Raw genomic sequence first — 13721 nt, 5'->3', positions numbered from 1 at the left:
CTGGGAATACCAGTTATATACATGAAATACCAGTGGTGGGCACAGCTAACCAAAAAGTTAGCTTCAATAACCGTTAATCTGCTAACTGAAAAGTTAACTTTTATAAAGCTAAACCGATAAACCCCTAAAAAGTTTAGCGGAAGTTACAGGTACATTTATTTTCACAGCCGTACAAGATATATCACAGGAGTCCTGCACAGCAAGACAGTTTTGACTTATGGTTAAAATTTTAAACAAACTAAATCCAGACAAGTTTTTTTTTTTAATTAATGTCACCTCTGTCATTTTACAAAGTGAAAATATCAGTTCTATGTTTTAGCTTTAAAGTAATGCACTAATTTTGAAGGTTTTAGCATTTTACAGACACACATGCTGGAAACCATTATGGGAAAATTAAGTTTCCTGTCATCAGTGGTTGGTTGTTTTTTTGTCCAGTAGATGGCAGTGTTTATGGCAGTGTGAATACCAACACACATTCGCTAAAAGTGATGATGAATCACTTAAACTGAATTTTCAGTTTTAAAATGGCCTTTTTTTAACAAATGAGAAAAAAAAAAATCACATTTACAAATACAGATTTATTTGTAAAAACCAACACACGTTACAGTAACTTTTGTTTTTTTTTGTTGTGTTTTTTTTTTTTTTTTTACACATACCGAGGTGACCATAGGATCCTTGGTTCAGATCCCAGCCTAACGGGAAAATCACTAAGGACCCTTGAGCAAGGTCCTTAATCCCCTAGTTGCTCCCGGTGTGTAGTGGGCACCTTGTATGGCAGCAGCCTGACATCAGGGTGAATGTGAGGCATTGATATGTAAAGTGCTTTGAGCGTCTGATGCAGATGGAAAAGTGCGATATAAATGCAGTCCATTTATTTATTTACCTTCGATTGGTAGAGTCAGACTCAGAGAGTCAGACTCAGACATGCTGCTGTGCGCTCTAATCACTCCCCCGTCTTTTATTGTGGATTATTGCTGAATTTATGTGGAAATGGTTGTTGTACAAAAGATTCACTGGAGTGAAGTGTGAAGCAGAAAGGAGGTGATAAAATTAATTAATTAATTAATTTTATTTAATTCAAATTGATAATCGGCGAATTGCTGCTGACACTCCGAAATGATGCTTGAGCAGTGAAGGCAGGGACAGACCAATCAGAAGAGGGGGAGTGCTGAGCTCGTCACACCGGGGGCACAGTAAATAACTGCTGCAATCTGAATATTCTTCTCATAGGAATCAAACAAAATATGCACAAAAGAAAAAGGGCCACTGGTAACATGCAAATGCGGGTAAACGTACTGTTATTAAGTGCCACCAAATTTTTGTTTTTAGTAGACTGCTGAAACTTTCAGAAATTATGCAAAATGACTAGTACATCATGTTGTTAATCAGTTGGGATTATTTTTTCACTGAAAGACCCACTGAAGTCCCGAATTTACTTTCCTTCACATCAATCTCGAAACTAAAACTGAAAGTCCAAACTGAGACCTTTGGTCAGCACTTTAGAGCAAAATTATTTTGAAAAATATCAAAATAATGTCTGAGAAAGCAGAAAGTCCAGAGCCAGCATTTTGACAGTCTTTATGAATTAATGAATTTACAACCCCAATTCCAATGAAGTTAGGACGTTGTGTAAAATGTAAATAAAAACAGAATACAATGATTTTCAAATCCTCTTCAACCTATATTCAATTGAATACACCACAAAGACAAGATATTTAATGTTCAAACTGATAAACGTTATTGTTTTTGTGCAAATATTTGCTCATTTTGAAATGGATGTCTGCAACAACTACAACTTGCATTTGTAGATGTAGCGACGAACTGTGTTAACTGACAATGGTTTTCCGAAGTGTTCCTGAGCCCACGCGGTAAGACCCTGTTCACAATGATGTTGGTTTTTAATGCAGTGCCGCCTGAGGGGTCGAAGGTCACGGGCATTCAATGTTGGTTTTCAGCCTTGCCGCTTACGTGTAGAAAGTTCTGCAGATTCTCTGAATCTTCTGATTATATTATGGACTGTAGATGATGGAATCCCTAAATTCCTTGCAACTGAACATTGAGAAACATTGTTCTTAAACTGTTTAACTATTTTTTCACAAAGTGGTAATCCTCACCCCATCTTTGTGAACGGCTGAGCCTTTTGGGGATGCTCCTTTTATACCCAATCATGACACAATTACTGTCCTCAGTTCCCAAACGCTTATTAAGTGTTGTTAGAAGGAAAGGTGATGTAACACAGTGGTAAACATACCACTGTCCCAGCTTTTTTGAAACGTCTTGCAGGCACCCATTTCAAAATGAGAAAATATTTGCACAAAAACAAAAAAGTTTGAACATTAAATATCTTGTCTTTGTGGTGTATTTAACTGAATAGAGGTTGAAGAGGATTTGAAAATCATTGTATTCTGTTTTTATTTACATTTCACACAATGTCCCAACTTCAATGGAATTGGGGTTGTACTTATGTCCGCGTGTCCTTTTATATGTACGTACACATACACACACACCTCAATAACTAACCCATACATTCACACAAACATTATATATATATATATATATATATATATATATATATATATATATATATATATATATATATATATATATATATATCCACCATTCGGAAGATTCAGAAGGCTTTCGGTGGCTTTTCAGTCGTGTGACTATCCGAGAAATTGTGGACGAGCTGGGCATGTCAGGGCATGTCCTGTGAGGCTTCATCACGGAGGCGCTGTTGCTGCGCCATCAGCGTCGTGCTGATGAATTTCGCTGCAACTCTTTTCATGGCAAAATCTTCTGTCTACAGTGGAATGTGCTGAAAAAATGCTGATGTCCACCTCTTCCACAATTTCTCGGATAGTCACACGACGGTCCCACATCACCACAGCGTTCACTTTGGAAATGATCTGGTCATTTCAGCATGTTGATGCCGACCGGAGCACGGCTCGCTCTCCACCATTGTGCGGACGTCTTTAAACCAGTTGTACCGCTCCTTAATCTGTGTGATGCCCATAGGATCGTCACCGAAAGCCATCTGAATAATCCGAATGGTTTCCACCTGGCTGTCACCCACTTTCTAGCAAAATTTCATGCAGTTGTGCTGCTCCAGTCGTTCTGCCATTTCCTTGAAAAGAAAAAACGCAGAGAGACTCCACCCATCCTCACACAAAGGCTGCTTACAAGCAAATGACGCAATTGACAGGCGTGAAAAAAATCACGCATATATATATATACATATATATATATATATATATATATATATATATATATATATATATATACACACGAGGTCTCTTAGATAATAAACCGACCCTTTTATTTTATTTTTTTAACTATATGGATTTGAAAGACATGCGATTACACCAATCATGCTTGAACCCTCGTGCGCATGCGTGAGTTTTTTCACGCGTGTCGGTGACGTCATTTCCCTGTGGGCAGGCCTTGAGTGAGATGTGGTCCCGCCCTCTCGGCTGAATTCCTTTGTTTCACACGCTGCTCGAGACGGCGCGCGTTGCTTTATCAAAATTTTTTCTGGACCTGTGAGGAATATCCGAGTGGACACTATTCGAGAAATTAAGTTGGTTTTCTGTGAAAAGTTTAACGGCTGATGAGAGATTATGGGGTGTTTCTGTCGATGTAAGGACTTCCCACGGAGCGGGACGTCCTGCAGCGCTTCCAGGCGATGTCGTCGGCCTGTTTCGAGCTGAAAACATCCTAATTTAAGGCTTAATTCACCCAGGACATCGTGAGAGAACAGAGAAGATTCAGAAGAGGCCGGCATGAGGAATTTATGCGGACATTCCACTGTTTAAGGACATTTTTTTAATGAAAGACGTACGCGCAAATTCGCCGAGTCGTTTCCGTGACAACTCGGCAAGTCTGTGTGCGCCGCGACAGGAAAAACACCTCCGTGTTGAAAACCATTTGTAGAATTCAGGCGGCTTTTAATGGCTTTCAACAAGTGAGTAACTGAGAAATTGTTTAACAGCTTGGGCATGTTCCAACTTGCCCGTTAAGATTTCCAACGGAGGTGTTTTTCCTGCCGCGACCCCCCGCGGTCGGGTCCAGCCCGACATGCGACTCTGCCCGCACGTTCTTTCATTACGCTTAAAATCAGAGCTTAGAGCTTTAAATCAGAAGTGTCTGACTCCGTGGTATAACTCACAAACTCGTAGCTTAAAGCAGATAACCCGTAAGTTGGAGAGGAAATGGCGTCTCACTAATTTAGAAGATCTTCACTTAGCCTGGAAAAAGAGTTTGTTGCTCTATAAGAAAGCCCTCCGTGAAGCTAGGACATCTTTCTACTCATCACTAATTGAAGAAAATAAGAACAACCCCAGGTTTCTTTTCAGCACTGTAGCCAGGCTGACAAAGAGTCAGAGCTCTATTGAGCTGAGTATTCCATTAACTTTAACTAGTGATGACTTCATGACTTTCTTTGCTAACAAAATTTTGACTATTAGAGAAAAAATTACTCATAACCATCCCAAAGATGTATCGTTATCTTTGTCTGCTTTCAGTGATGCCGGTATTTGGTTAGACTCTTTCTCTCCGATTGTTCTGCCTGAGTTATTTTCATTAGTTACTTCATCCAAACCATCAACATGCTTATTAGACCCCATTCCTGCCAGGCTGCTCAAGGAAGTCCTACCATTATTTAATGCTTCAATCTTAAATATGATCAATCTATCTTTGTTAGTTGGTTATGTACCACAGGCCTTTAAGGTGGCAGTAATTAAACCATTACTTAAAAAGCCATCACTTGACCCAGCTATCTTAGCTAATTATAGGCCAATCTCCAACCTTCCTTTTCTCTCAAAGATTCTTGAGAGGGTAGTTGTAAAACAGCTAACTGATCACCTGCAGAGGAATGGTCTATTTGAAGAGTTTCAGTCAGGTTTTAGAATTCATCATAGTACAGAAACAGCATTAGTGAAGGTTACAAATGATCTTCTTATGGCTTCGGACAGTGGACTTATCTCTGTGCTTGTTCTGTTGGACCTCAGTGCTGCTTTTGATACTGTTGACCATAAAATTTTATTACAGAGATTAGAGCATGTCATAGGTATTAAAGGCACTGCGCTGCAGTGGTTTGAATCATATTTGTCTAATAGATTACAGTTTGTTCATGTAAATGGGGAATCTTCTTCACAGACTAAAGTTAATTATGGAGTTCCACAAGGTTCTGTGCTAGGACCAATTTTATTCACTTTATACATGCTTCCCTTGGGCAGTATTATTAGACGGTATTGCTTAAATTTTCATTGTTATGCAGATGATACCCAGCTTTATCTATCCATGAAGCCAGAGGATACACACCAATTAGCTAAACTGCAGGATTGTCTTACAGACATAAAGACATGGATGACCTCTAATTTCCTGCTTTTAAACTCAGATAAAACTGAAGTTATTGTACTTGGCCCCACAAATCTTAGAAGCATGGTGTCTAACCAGATCGTTACTCTGGATGGCATTTCCCTGATCTCTAGTAATACTGTGAGAAATCTTGGAGTTATTTTTGATCAGGATATGTCATTCAAAGCGCATATTAAACAAATATGTAGGACTGCCTTTTTGCATTTATGCAATATCTCTAAAATCAGAAAGGTCTTGTCTCAGAGTGATGCTGAAAAACTAATTCATGCATTTATTTCCTCTAGACTGGACTATTGTAATTCATTATTATCAGGTTGTCCTAAAAGTTCCCTAAAAAGCCTTCAGTTGGTTCAGAATGCTGCAGCTAGAGTACTGACGGGGACTAGCAGGAGAGAGCATATCTCACCCGTGTTGGCCTCTCTTCATTGGCTTCCTGTTAATTCTAGAATAGAATTTAAAATTCTTCTTCTTACTTATAAGGTTTTGAATAATCAGGTCCCATCTTATCTTAGGGACCTCGTAGTACCATATTACCCCATTAGAGCGCTTCGCTCTCAGACTGCGGGCTTACTTGTGGTTCCTAGGGTTTGTAAGAGTAGAATGGGAGGCAGAGCCTTCAGCTTTCAGGCTCCTCTCCTGTGGAACCAGCTCCCAATTCAGATCAGGGAGACAGATACCCTCTCTACTTTTAAGATTAGGCTTAAAACTTTCCTTTTCGCTAAGGCTTATAGTTAGGGCTGGATCGGGTGACCCTGGACCATCCCTTGGTTATGTTGCTTTAGACGTAGACTGTGGGGGGTTCCCATGATGCACTGTTTCTTTCTTTTTTTGCTCCGTATGCATCACTCTGCATTTAATCATTAGTGATCGATCTCTGCCCCCCTTCTCGGCATGTCTTTTTCCTGGTTCTTTCCCTCAGCCCCAACCAGTCTCAGCAGAAGACTGCCCCTCCCTGAGCCTGGTTCTGCTGAAGGTTTCTTCCTGTTAAAAGGGAGTTTTTCCTTCCCACTGTGGCCAAGTGCTTGCTCATAGGGGGTCGTTTTGACTGTTGGGGTTTTTCATGGTTATTGTATGGCCTTGCCTTGCAATATGGAGCGCCTTGGGGCAACTGTTTGTTGTGATTTGGCGCTATATAAGAAAAAAGTTGATTGATTGATTGATTACAAAATGACCGTTAACAATGGAATGTCCGAATAAACTCCTCATGCCGACTTCTTCTGAAAGTTCTCTGTTCTCTGACGACTTACTGCATCAACAGAGCCTGAAATGTGGAAGTTTTCAACTTGAAACGGCGAGACGCTGCCGCCTCGAAGTGCAGATCACCGTCAGGCGCCGTGGACCGTCCTTAAAGCGACACTACCAGACCAAAATCTCTCATCAGCCGTTAAAATTTTTACCGAAAACCAGCTGAATTTATTGAATGGTGTCCACTCAGTTGTGCCTTACAGTTTTGAAAAAATTTTTATCAAACAAAGCAACAGTCTCTGAGCCATTCCTAAACAATGAAAAAAAACGGGTGGACGACTCCTCACTCAAAGACTGCCCACAGGCGAATGACGTAACCGACAGGCGTGAAAAAACTCTCGCATGCCCACGAGGGTTCAAGCATGTCTGACACGTGATTCAAGTCCATATGGTTTTTGAAAAAAATAATAAGGTCGGATACTTTTCTAATAGACCTCGTGTATATATGTATATATGTATATATATATGTATATATATATATATATATATATATATATATATATTTTAGGCTGAAAAAAATCGAGTAATTCGATTACAAAAAATGTTCGAGGCAAAGAATTTGCCTCGAAGCATCATTTAAAGCTGTAGTACAGTGGTGTCCAAACTATTCCAGAAAGGGCCAAGAGGGTGCAGGTTTTCTTTGCAGCCACTGACTCCAGCAGGTGATGTCACTGATGAACTCATCCCACCTGCTCAAAGGGAAGTTAATCAGTGAAATCACCTGCTGGAGTCAGTGACTGCAAAGAAAACCTGCACCCTCTCGGCCCTTACTGGAATAGTTTGGACACCAGTGCTGTAGTACATATGCCAGGCCTGTAGGTGGCACTGTAACGCTCCCACAAAAAAAACAAGAAGACCATAGATCACACCCGTAACTAATGTAAGCACTAATCAATGTAGCAGGCGATGTTTAACTATTCAAAAAAAAGTTTTTTTTTTTCAGATTTGATAAGCGTTTATCAACAGGCTGTAGAGTTAATTCATCAGTGCAGCTGTTGTGGAAATGTTGCACTCCACAGCCGTTTTTTTCAAAGGCTTTGTTATTCGCCTAGTATCCACAGTAAACAAGGAATTTGACTTTGGTTTGAGCTGTTCTGTACGGCATGTAGAAATATACACTAAACACTGAATAAATCACACGCAGACTGAAGATTTCACGGAGCGCCTGGGCTTATGGTTTGGCAAAGCTCCAAAACTCTTAATAATGTGAAAAAATAAATAATTACCTGGGAAAACAGAGAGAGAGAGGGAACATCCTAAAGTTAAAAATCTGCATGATGGCACAGCGACATTGTGCCATTACTTAGGGAGAGCCTTGCCACTACTGATAGTGTTTAAAAATACAAAAGTACTTTTTTATCCGATTACTCGATTAATCGATAGAATACTCGATTCCAAAATTATTAGATAGCTGCAGCCCTAATATATATATATATATATATATATATATATATATATATATATATATATATATATATATATATATATATATATATATATATATATAGAGTGAGAGAGAGACCCCATACGAGGGCTGTCAATAAAGTATAGGTCCTTTTTATTTTTTTCAAAAACTATATGGATTTCATTCATATGTTTTTACGTCAGACATGCTTGAACCCTCGTGCGCATGCGTGAGTTTTTCCACGCCTGTCGGTGACGTCATTCGCCTGTGAGCACTCCTTGTGGGAGGAGTCGTCCAGCCCCTCGTCGGAATTCCTTTGTCTGAGAAGTTGCTGAGAGACTGGCACTTTGTTTGATCAAAATTTTTTCTAAACCTGTGAGACACATCGAAGTGGACACGGTTCGAAAAATTAAGCTGGTTTTCGGTGAAAATTTTAACGGCTGATGAGAGATTTTGAGGTGATACTGTCGCTTTAAGGACTTCCCACAGTGCGAGATGTCGCGCAGCGCTCTCAGGCGCCGTCGTCAGCCTGTTTCAAGCTGAAAACCTCCACATTTCAGGCTCTATTGATCCAGGACATCGTGAGAGAACAGAGAAGTTTCAGAAGAAGTCGGTTTCAGCATTTTATCCGGATATTCCACTGTTAAAGGAGATTTTTTTAATGAAAGACGTGCGGATGGGTCCACGCGGATGGGTCCGCGCGTCCGGACGCAGCCGGCGCGGTGCGGCGGCACAGCAAAAACACCTCCGTGTTGACAACCATTTGTAAAATCCAGGTGGCTTTTGATGGCTTTCAGTGGAGTGAGTATATGAGAAATTGTTTAACAGCTGGACATGTTCCAACTTGTCCTTAAGGCTTCCAACGGAGGTGTTTTTCCTGTGGCGGAGCATCGCGGCGGCTGCGAGCCGACGCTGCAAGCCGCCCGCACGTCTTTCATTAAAATAATCTCCTTTAACAGTGGAATATCCGGATAAAATGCTGAAACCGACTTCTTCTGAAACTTCTCTGTTCTCTCACGACGTCCTGGATCAATAGAGCCTGAAATGTGGAGGTTTTCAGCTTGAAACAGGCTGACAACGGCGCCTGGGACCGCTGTGCGACGTCTCACACCGTCGGAAGTCCTTAAAGTGACAGTATCACCTCAAAATCTCTCATCAGCTGTTAAAATTTTCACTGAAAACCAGCTTAATTTTTCGAACCGTGTCCACTTCGATGTGTCTCACAGGTTTAGAAAAAATTTTGATCAAACAAAGCGCCAGTCTCTCAGCAACTTCTCAGACAAAGGAATTCCGACGAGGGGCTGGACGACTCCTCCCACAAGGAGTGCTCAAAGGCGAATGACGTCACCGACAGGCGTGGAAAAACTCACGCATGCGCACGAGGGTTCAAGCATGTCTGACGTAAAAACATATGAATGAAATCCATATAGTTTTTGAAAAAAATAAAAAGGACCTATACTTTATTGACAGACCTCGAATTCTGTCCCCCCTGGTTGAAAGGGGGGGGGGACATGTCCCCCTATACCCCACCAAATTGCACCCATGCTTTAAGGCAATTTAGGTCAGTTCATAATATCTTTAAACCACTTTAATTCCAGTTAGGTGTTCAGTTCAAGACACGTTAAAACCACTTTAAATCAAACCCTCCCACCAGTGGATGGCTGTAGGTTTGGATTCATAGTAATGGTACTACTATAATACTGCATCCTGACTACAGGGATGAAATCTTACCGCTGGCCCATCGGTGGTGGTGTAGCGGACTGTGATCTGAACTGTCCTGCCTGGCTTTGATGCTACTGCTGGCAGGTTGATGTTCAGTGATGAGCCGTAGTCTGTGAACGGGTCGACTCGGTAGGACAGGAGGATGGGCTCGTTCTGTCCGGCCTCCAGCACTTTACAGTCTACGTAGTGGATGAGGAGGGAGGAGTGGCAATCCAGGACCAGGGTGTGCACATCTGGCTGGACAGGGACCAGGTCCAGCATCAGCCAACCATTCATCTCCTTCATGGCAAAGTTCAAACGCAGGTCCAGGTGGAAGTGCTGCAGGTGGAAGCAACAGAAATTGGATGCTGAGGCCACATCTACCAAAGTGTGGTTTGTTGTAGGCCAAGGAATGTTTCCCAGGCTGTCTGAAGACTGGCTGGAGTCTCCGGCACAGCGCCCTCTGGAGGCTGGGAGGGCTTTACGGCAGCAACACAGCGTGTTTGGTGATGGTTGCAACTCTGCCATAACGTTCAGCCTTCAGTCCTGGAACCAAACCTGAGATTAAAGGCCACGACAAAGACGCTGCAGTGCGGGGAAAGCCTACACATCATCTGGGGTTTTTGTTAGTAAAAGCCAATGACAGCCCATCGATCATTTATCCAACCCGAGTCCACTTTGATAAACCAAAAGACTTAACGCAAAGCGCCGTTTTTTATTATTCTTCTTCTTTACTTTGAGCTAAAACGACTTAAAACTAAATCTATTTTTACTTGAAATGAATCTAAAGTGTCCCAGAGTTCAGTCGTGTTTATGGGACTACAATGACCTCGGTCCAGGACAGAAGACGTATATGTCCGTCTACATTTAGAAGTTTCTCTTCAGCTAAAGTAAATCAAGACTGGTTTTATTCCAGCGGGACTTCATTGATAAAACCAGAATAAATTTCATCTGATATAATAACACCTGAAATTCAACCTTTAAACCCTCAATATCGCATTTTACCATTAAAACTAAGTCAGACTATTAAAATCGATTTGGGTTCACATTAATCTCAGAATGGAAATCAGATTTATGATTTTAAACTGAATCTGATCCACTTTTAAATACGAGTTTAATCCGGATTAGCCTGCTTTTAAGCACACGCACAGTTCTGTTTTTAAGGCACTTTAATTTGAAGGCGACAGCGATTCTGGTTCTGACTGTCCGGGCCTAAATGACTCTAAAGGATCGGAGCCGGGTTTCAGCCTTCAACTACGTAAAATCCATCGGGCCCGGAACCGATTCGGCTCCTCCTGCGGGCTGAACCCGGATGCGGCTGGACCCCCGATACCCACAAAAGGAACCGAAACTCAAACCTTTAAAGTCCAAAGACAACAGTCGGATCCGATTCAGACGAACCAGGAAGTAAGTAGAGCAAAAGTTTGCCGACCTGAGGGGGGCGCTGTGGGGCCAATCAGCAGAACGCCTTCCTTAAAGTTCAGTATTTATGTTTATGTTCCGACATAGATAGTCTATGGCTGCGAGTCGCTAAACATCAACATTCAAACAAACAAACAAACATCCTCACGTCAAACTCGAACCTGCAAGGACTTTCCGAGCAGGACTGTCCCATGATGCTTCACTGCTCATATTGATGACGTAGTTGAATGCGCATCGCTGTGGAAGCGATTGAAGTCACCGTCCGCCATGTTGCCACTCCCTTCACAGAAACTATTGATTTTAATCCCTTAAATGCTGTGAATTATGATGACTCTTTTAATATAATGAAGGCAAAGCGTTTTTCTCTATGGAAAAATATTGAAGTTGTTTGATTCAAATACTGTAAAACATTGAAGATTCAATTGACAATATTATTTTAAAAATTTTCTTCAGGGGTTGATGATTTCATTTAAAAAGTGATGTTTACACAAATAAAATATTTATTCTCCTGACTTACAGACAGACAAGTCGAGCCGGGTATCGATTCAAATTTCAATAATCGATTCGATTCCAATTCTTAAGATTCAGAATTGATTATTTTGTTTTGATTCAATCTGATATCGATGTATGTATATGTGTACACACACACACACACACACACACACACACACACACACACACACACACACACATATATATATATGTATGTATGTATGTATGTATATATATATATATATATATATACATATATATATATATATACATACATACATACATATATATATATATATATATATATACATATATATATATATATATATATATATACATATATATATATATATATAGTAGAGAAGCTTGAATCTTCGACCGCTCTCGCCGAGCAAATGGAGCATTTTGGAAACATGAAGCCTTTATCATACATAAACCATACATTTCTGAATGAATCAGCATCTATGCGACACAAAAGTAACTGAATTATTTAATGAAAGATTCTGATAGGAGTTTTTTTTCTTTCTTTCAACTCAGAGCGGAGAGCGACGCTTCACTTTGTTGATGGAAGTTACGGCAGTAATGCGGCTCACTCAGTGTATTCCTACGCCAGCCTTTCGCTGGTGTGCAACAGGACAAGCGGTAACCAGATAACGGCGTTCTCCCATTGTGCACCTCGCTTTCTCCCATCATGCTTCTTGTGTACTTCCCATGTACTTCCTGTTTTAACTTCCTGTTTGCGGTGATGAAAGTGTGCTTCTGGTTTGCGGTCATGGTGGAAACTGATTTGGATGGACTACGACTCTGATGTCACGCCCGTCTGTTAACATCCTCGCTTCACTCAGCGGCTCCGCCGCCTCGCACTGCTTGGTATGAAACGATTTCTTGGGTTTACGAGGTCTCTTAGAAAAGTATCCGACCGTTTATCTTTTTCAAAAACCTGATGGATTTGAATCACATGTGCTTGCATGAGCAAACCTTGAACCTTCGTGCGCATGCGTGATTTTTTTCACGCCTGTCGATTGAGTCATTTGCTTGTAAGCAGCCTTTGTGTGAGGACGTGCGCTCGGCGGATTTTCATTTCAAGGAAATGGTGGAACGACTGGAGCAGCACAAGTGCATCAAATTTTGCCACAAACTGGGCAATAGCGAGGTGGAAACCATTCGGATTATTCAGACGGCTTTCGGTGATGATCCTCTGGGCGTCACACAGATTAAGGAGTGGTACAACTGGTTTAAAAACGTCCGCACAACGGTGGAGGGCGCGCCGCGCTCCGATCGACATCAACATGCTGAAACGACTGGATCATTTCCAAAGTGAACGCTGTGGTGATGTGGGACCGTTGTGTGATTATCCGAGAAATTGCGGAAGAGGTGGACATCAGCACTTTTTCGGCACATTCCACTGTGAAAGAAGATTTTGCCATGAAAAGAGTGGCGGTGAAATTCATCGGCAAGAAGCTGAACGCGCAGCAACAGCGCCTCCATGATGAAGTCTCACAGGACATGTTGTAACATGCCCAGCTCGTCAACCATTCGGAAAATTCAGAAGGCTTTTGGTGGCTTTTCAGTCGTGTGACTATCTGAGAAATTGTGGACAAGCTGGTCATGTCAGGGCATGTCCTGTGAGGCTTCATCACGGAGGCGCTGTTGCTGCGCGTTCAGCTTCTTGCCGATGAATTTCACCGCCACTCTTTTCATGGCAAAATCTTCTTTCACAGTGAAATGTACCAATAAAGTGCTGATGTCCACCTCTTCCGCAGTTTCTCGGATAATCACACGATGGTCCCACATCACCACAGCGTACATTTTGGAAATGATCCAGTCGTTTCAGCATGTTGATGTCGATCGGAGCGCGGCGCGCCCTCCACCATTGTGTGGACGTCTTAAAACCGGTTGTACCGCTCCTTAATCTGTGTGATGCCCATAGGATCGTCACCGAAAGCCATCTGAATAATCTGAATGGTTTCCACCTGTCCCAACAGCCAGGGGCTTTGAGCATGGACCGGACCGCCGGGCCACCCGCCCTCAACCACCACCCAATCCTCTCTGCACCCGACCCCCATGGCCCCCTCTGCAG

General features: G+C 41.8%; 1 protein-coding gene across 1 annotated transcript in view; it reads right to left on the bottom strand.

The window, feature by feature from the left end:
- The window catches only part of rnpepl1 (arginyl aminopeptidase like 1), a 45200-nt gene extending 33851 nt beyond the window's left edge, over positions 1 to 11349 (bottom strand). Inside the window, exon 1 of the mRNA XM_034169018.1 lies at positions 9758 to 11349. Coding sequence (XP_034024909.1) covers positions 9758 to 10255 — 498 coding nt within the window. The 5' untranslated portion in view covers positions 10256 to 11349. The remainder of the gene's footprint in view (positions 1 to 9757) is intronic.
- Positions 11350 to 13721: the final 2372 nt, after the last annotated feature.

This window comes from Thalassophryne amazonica, chromosome 4 (genome assembly GCF_902500255.1).
Source record: "Thalassophryne amazonica chromosome 4, fThaAma1.1, whole genome shotgun sequence".
Taxonomy (NCBI): Eukaryota; Metazoa; Chordata; class Actinopteri; order Batrachoidiformes; family Batrachoididae; genus Thalassophryne; species Thalassophryne amazonica.
The sequence above is the reverse complement of the archived record's forward strand: the minus strand, read 5'-3'. Positions and strand labels throughout refer to the sequence as shown.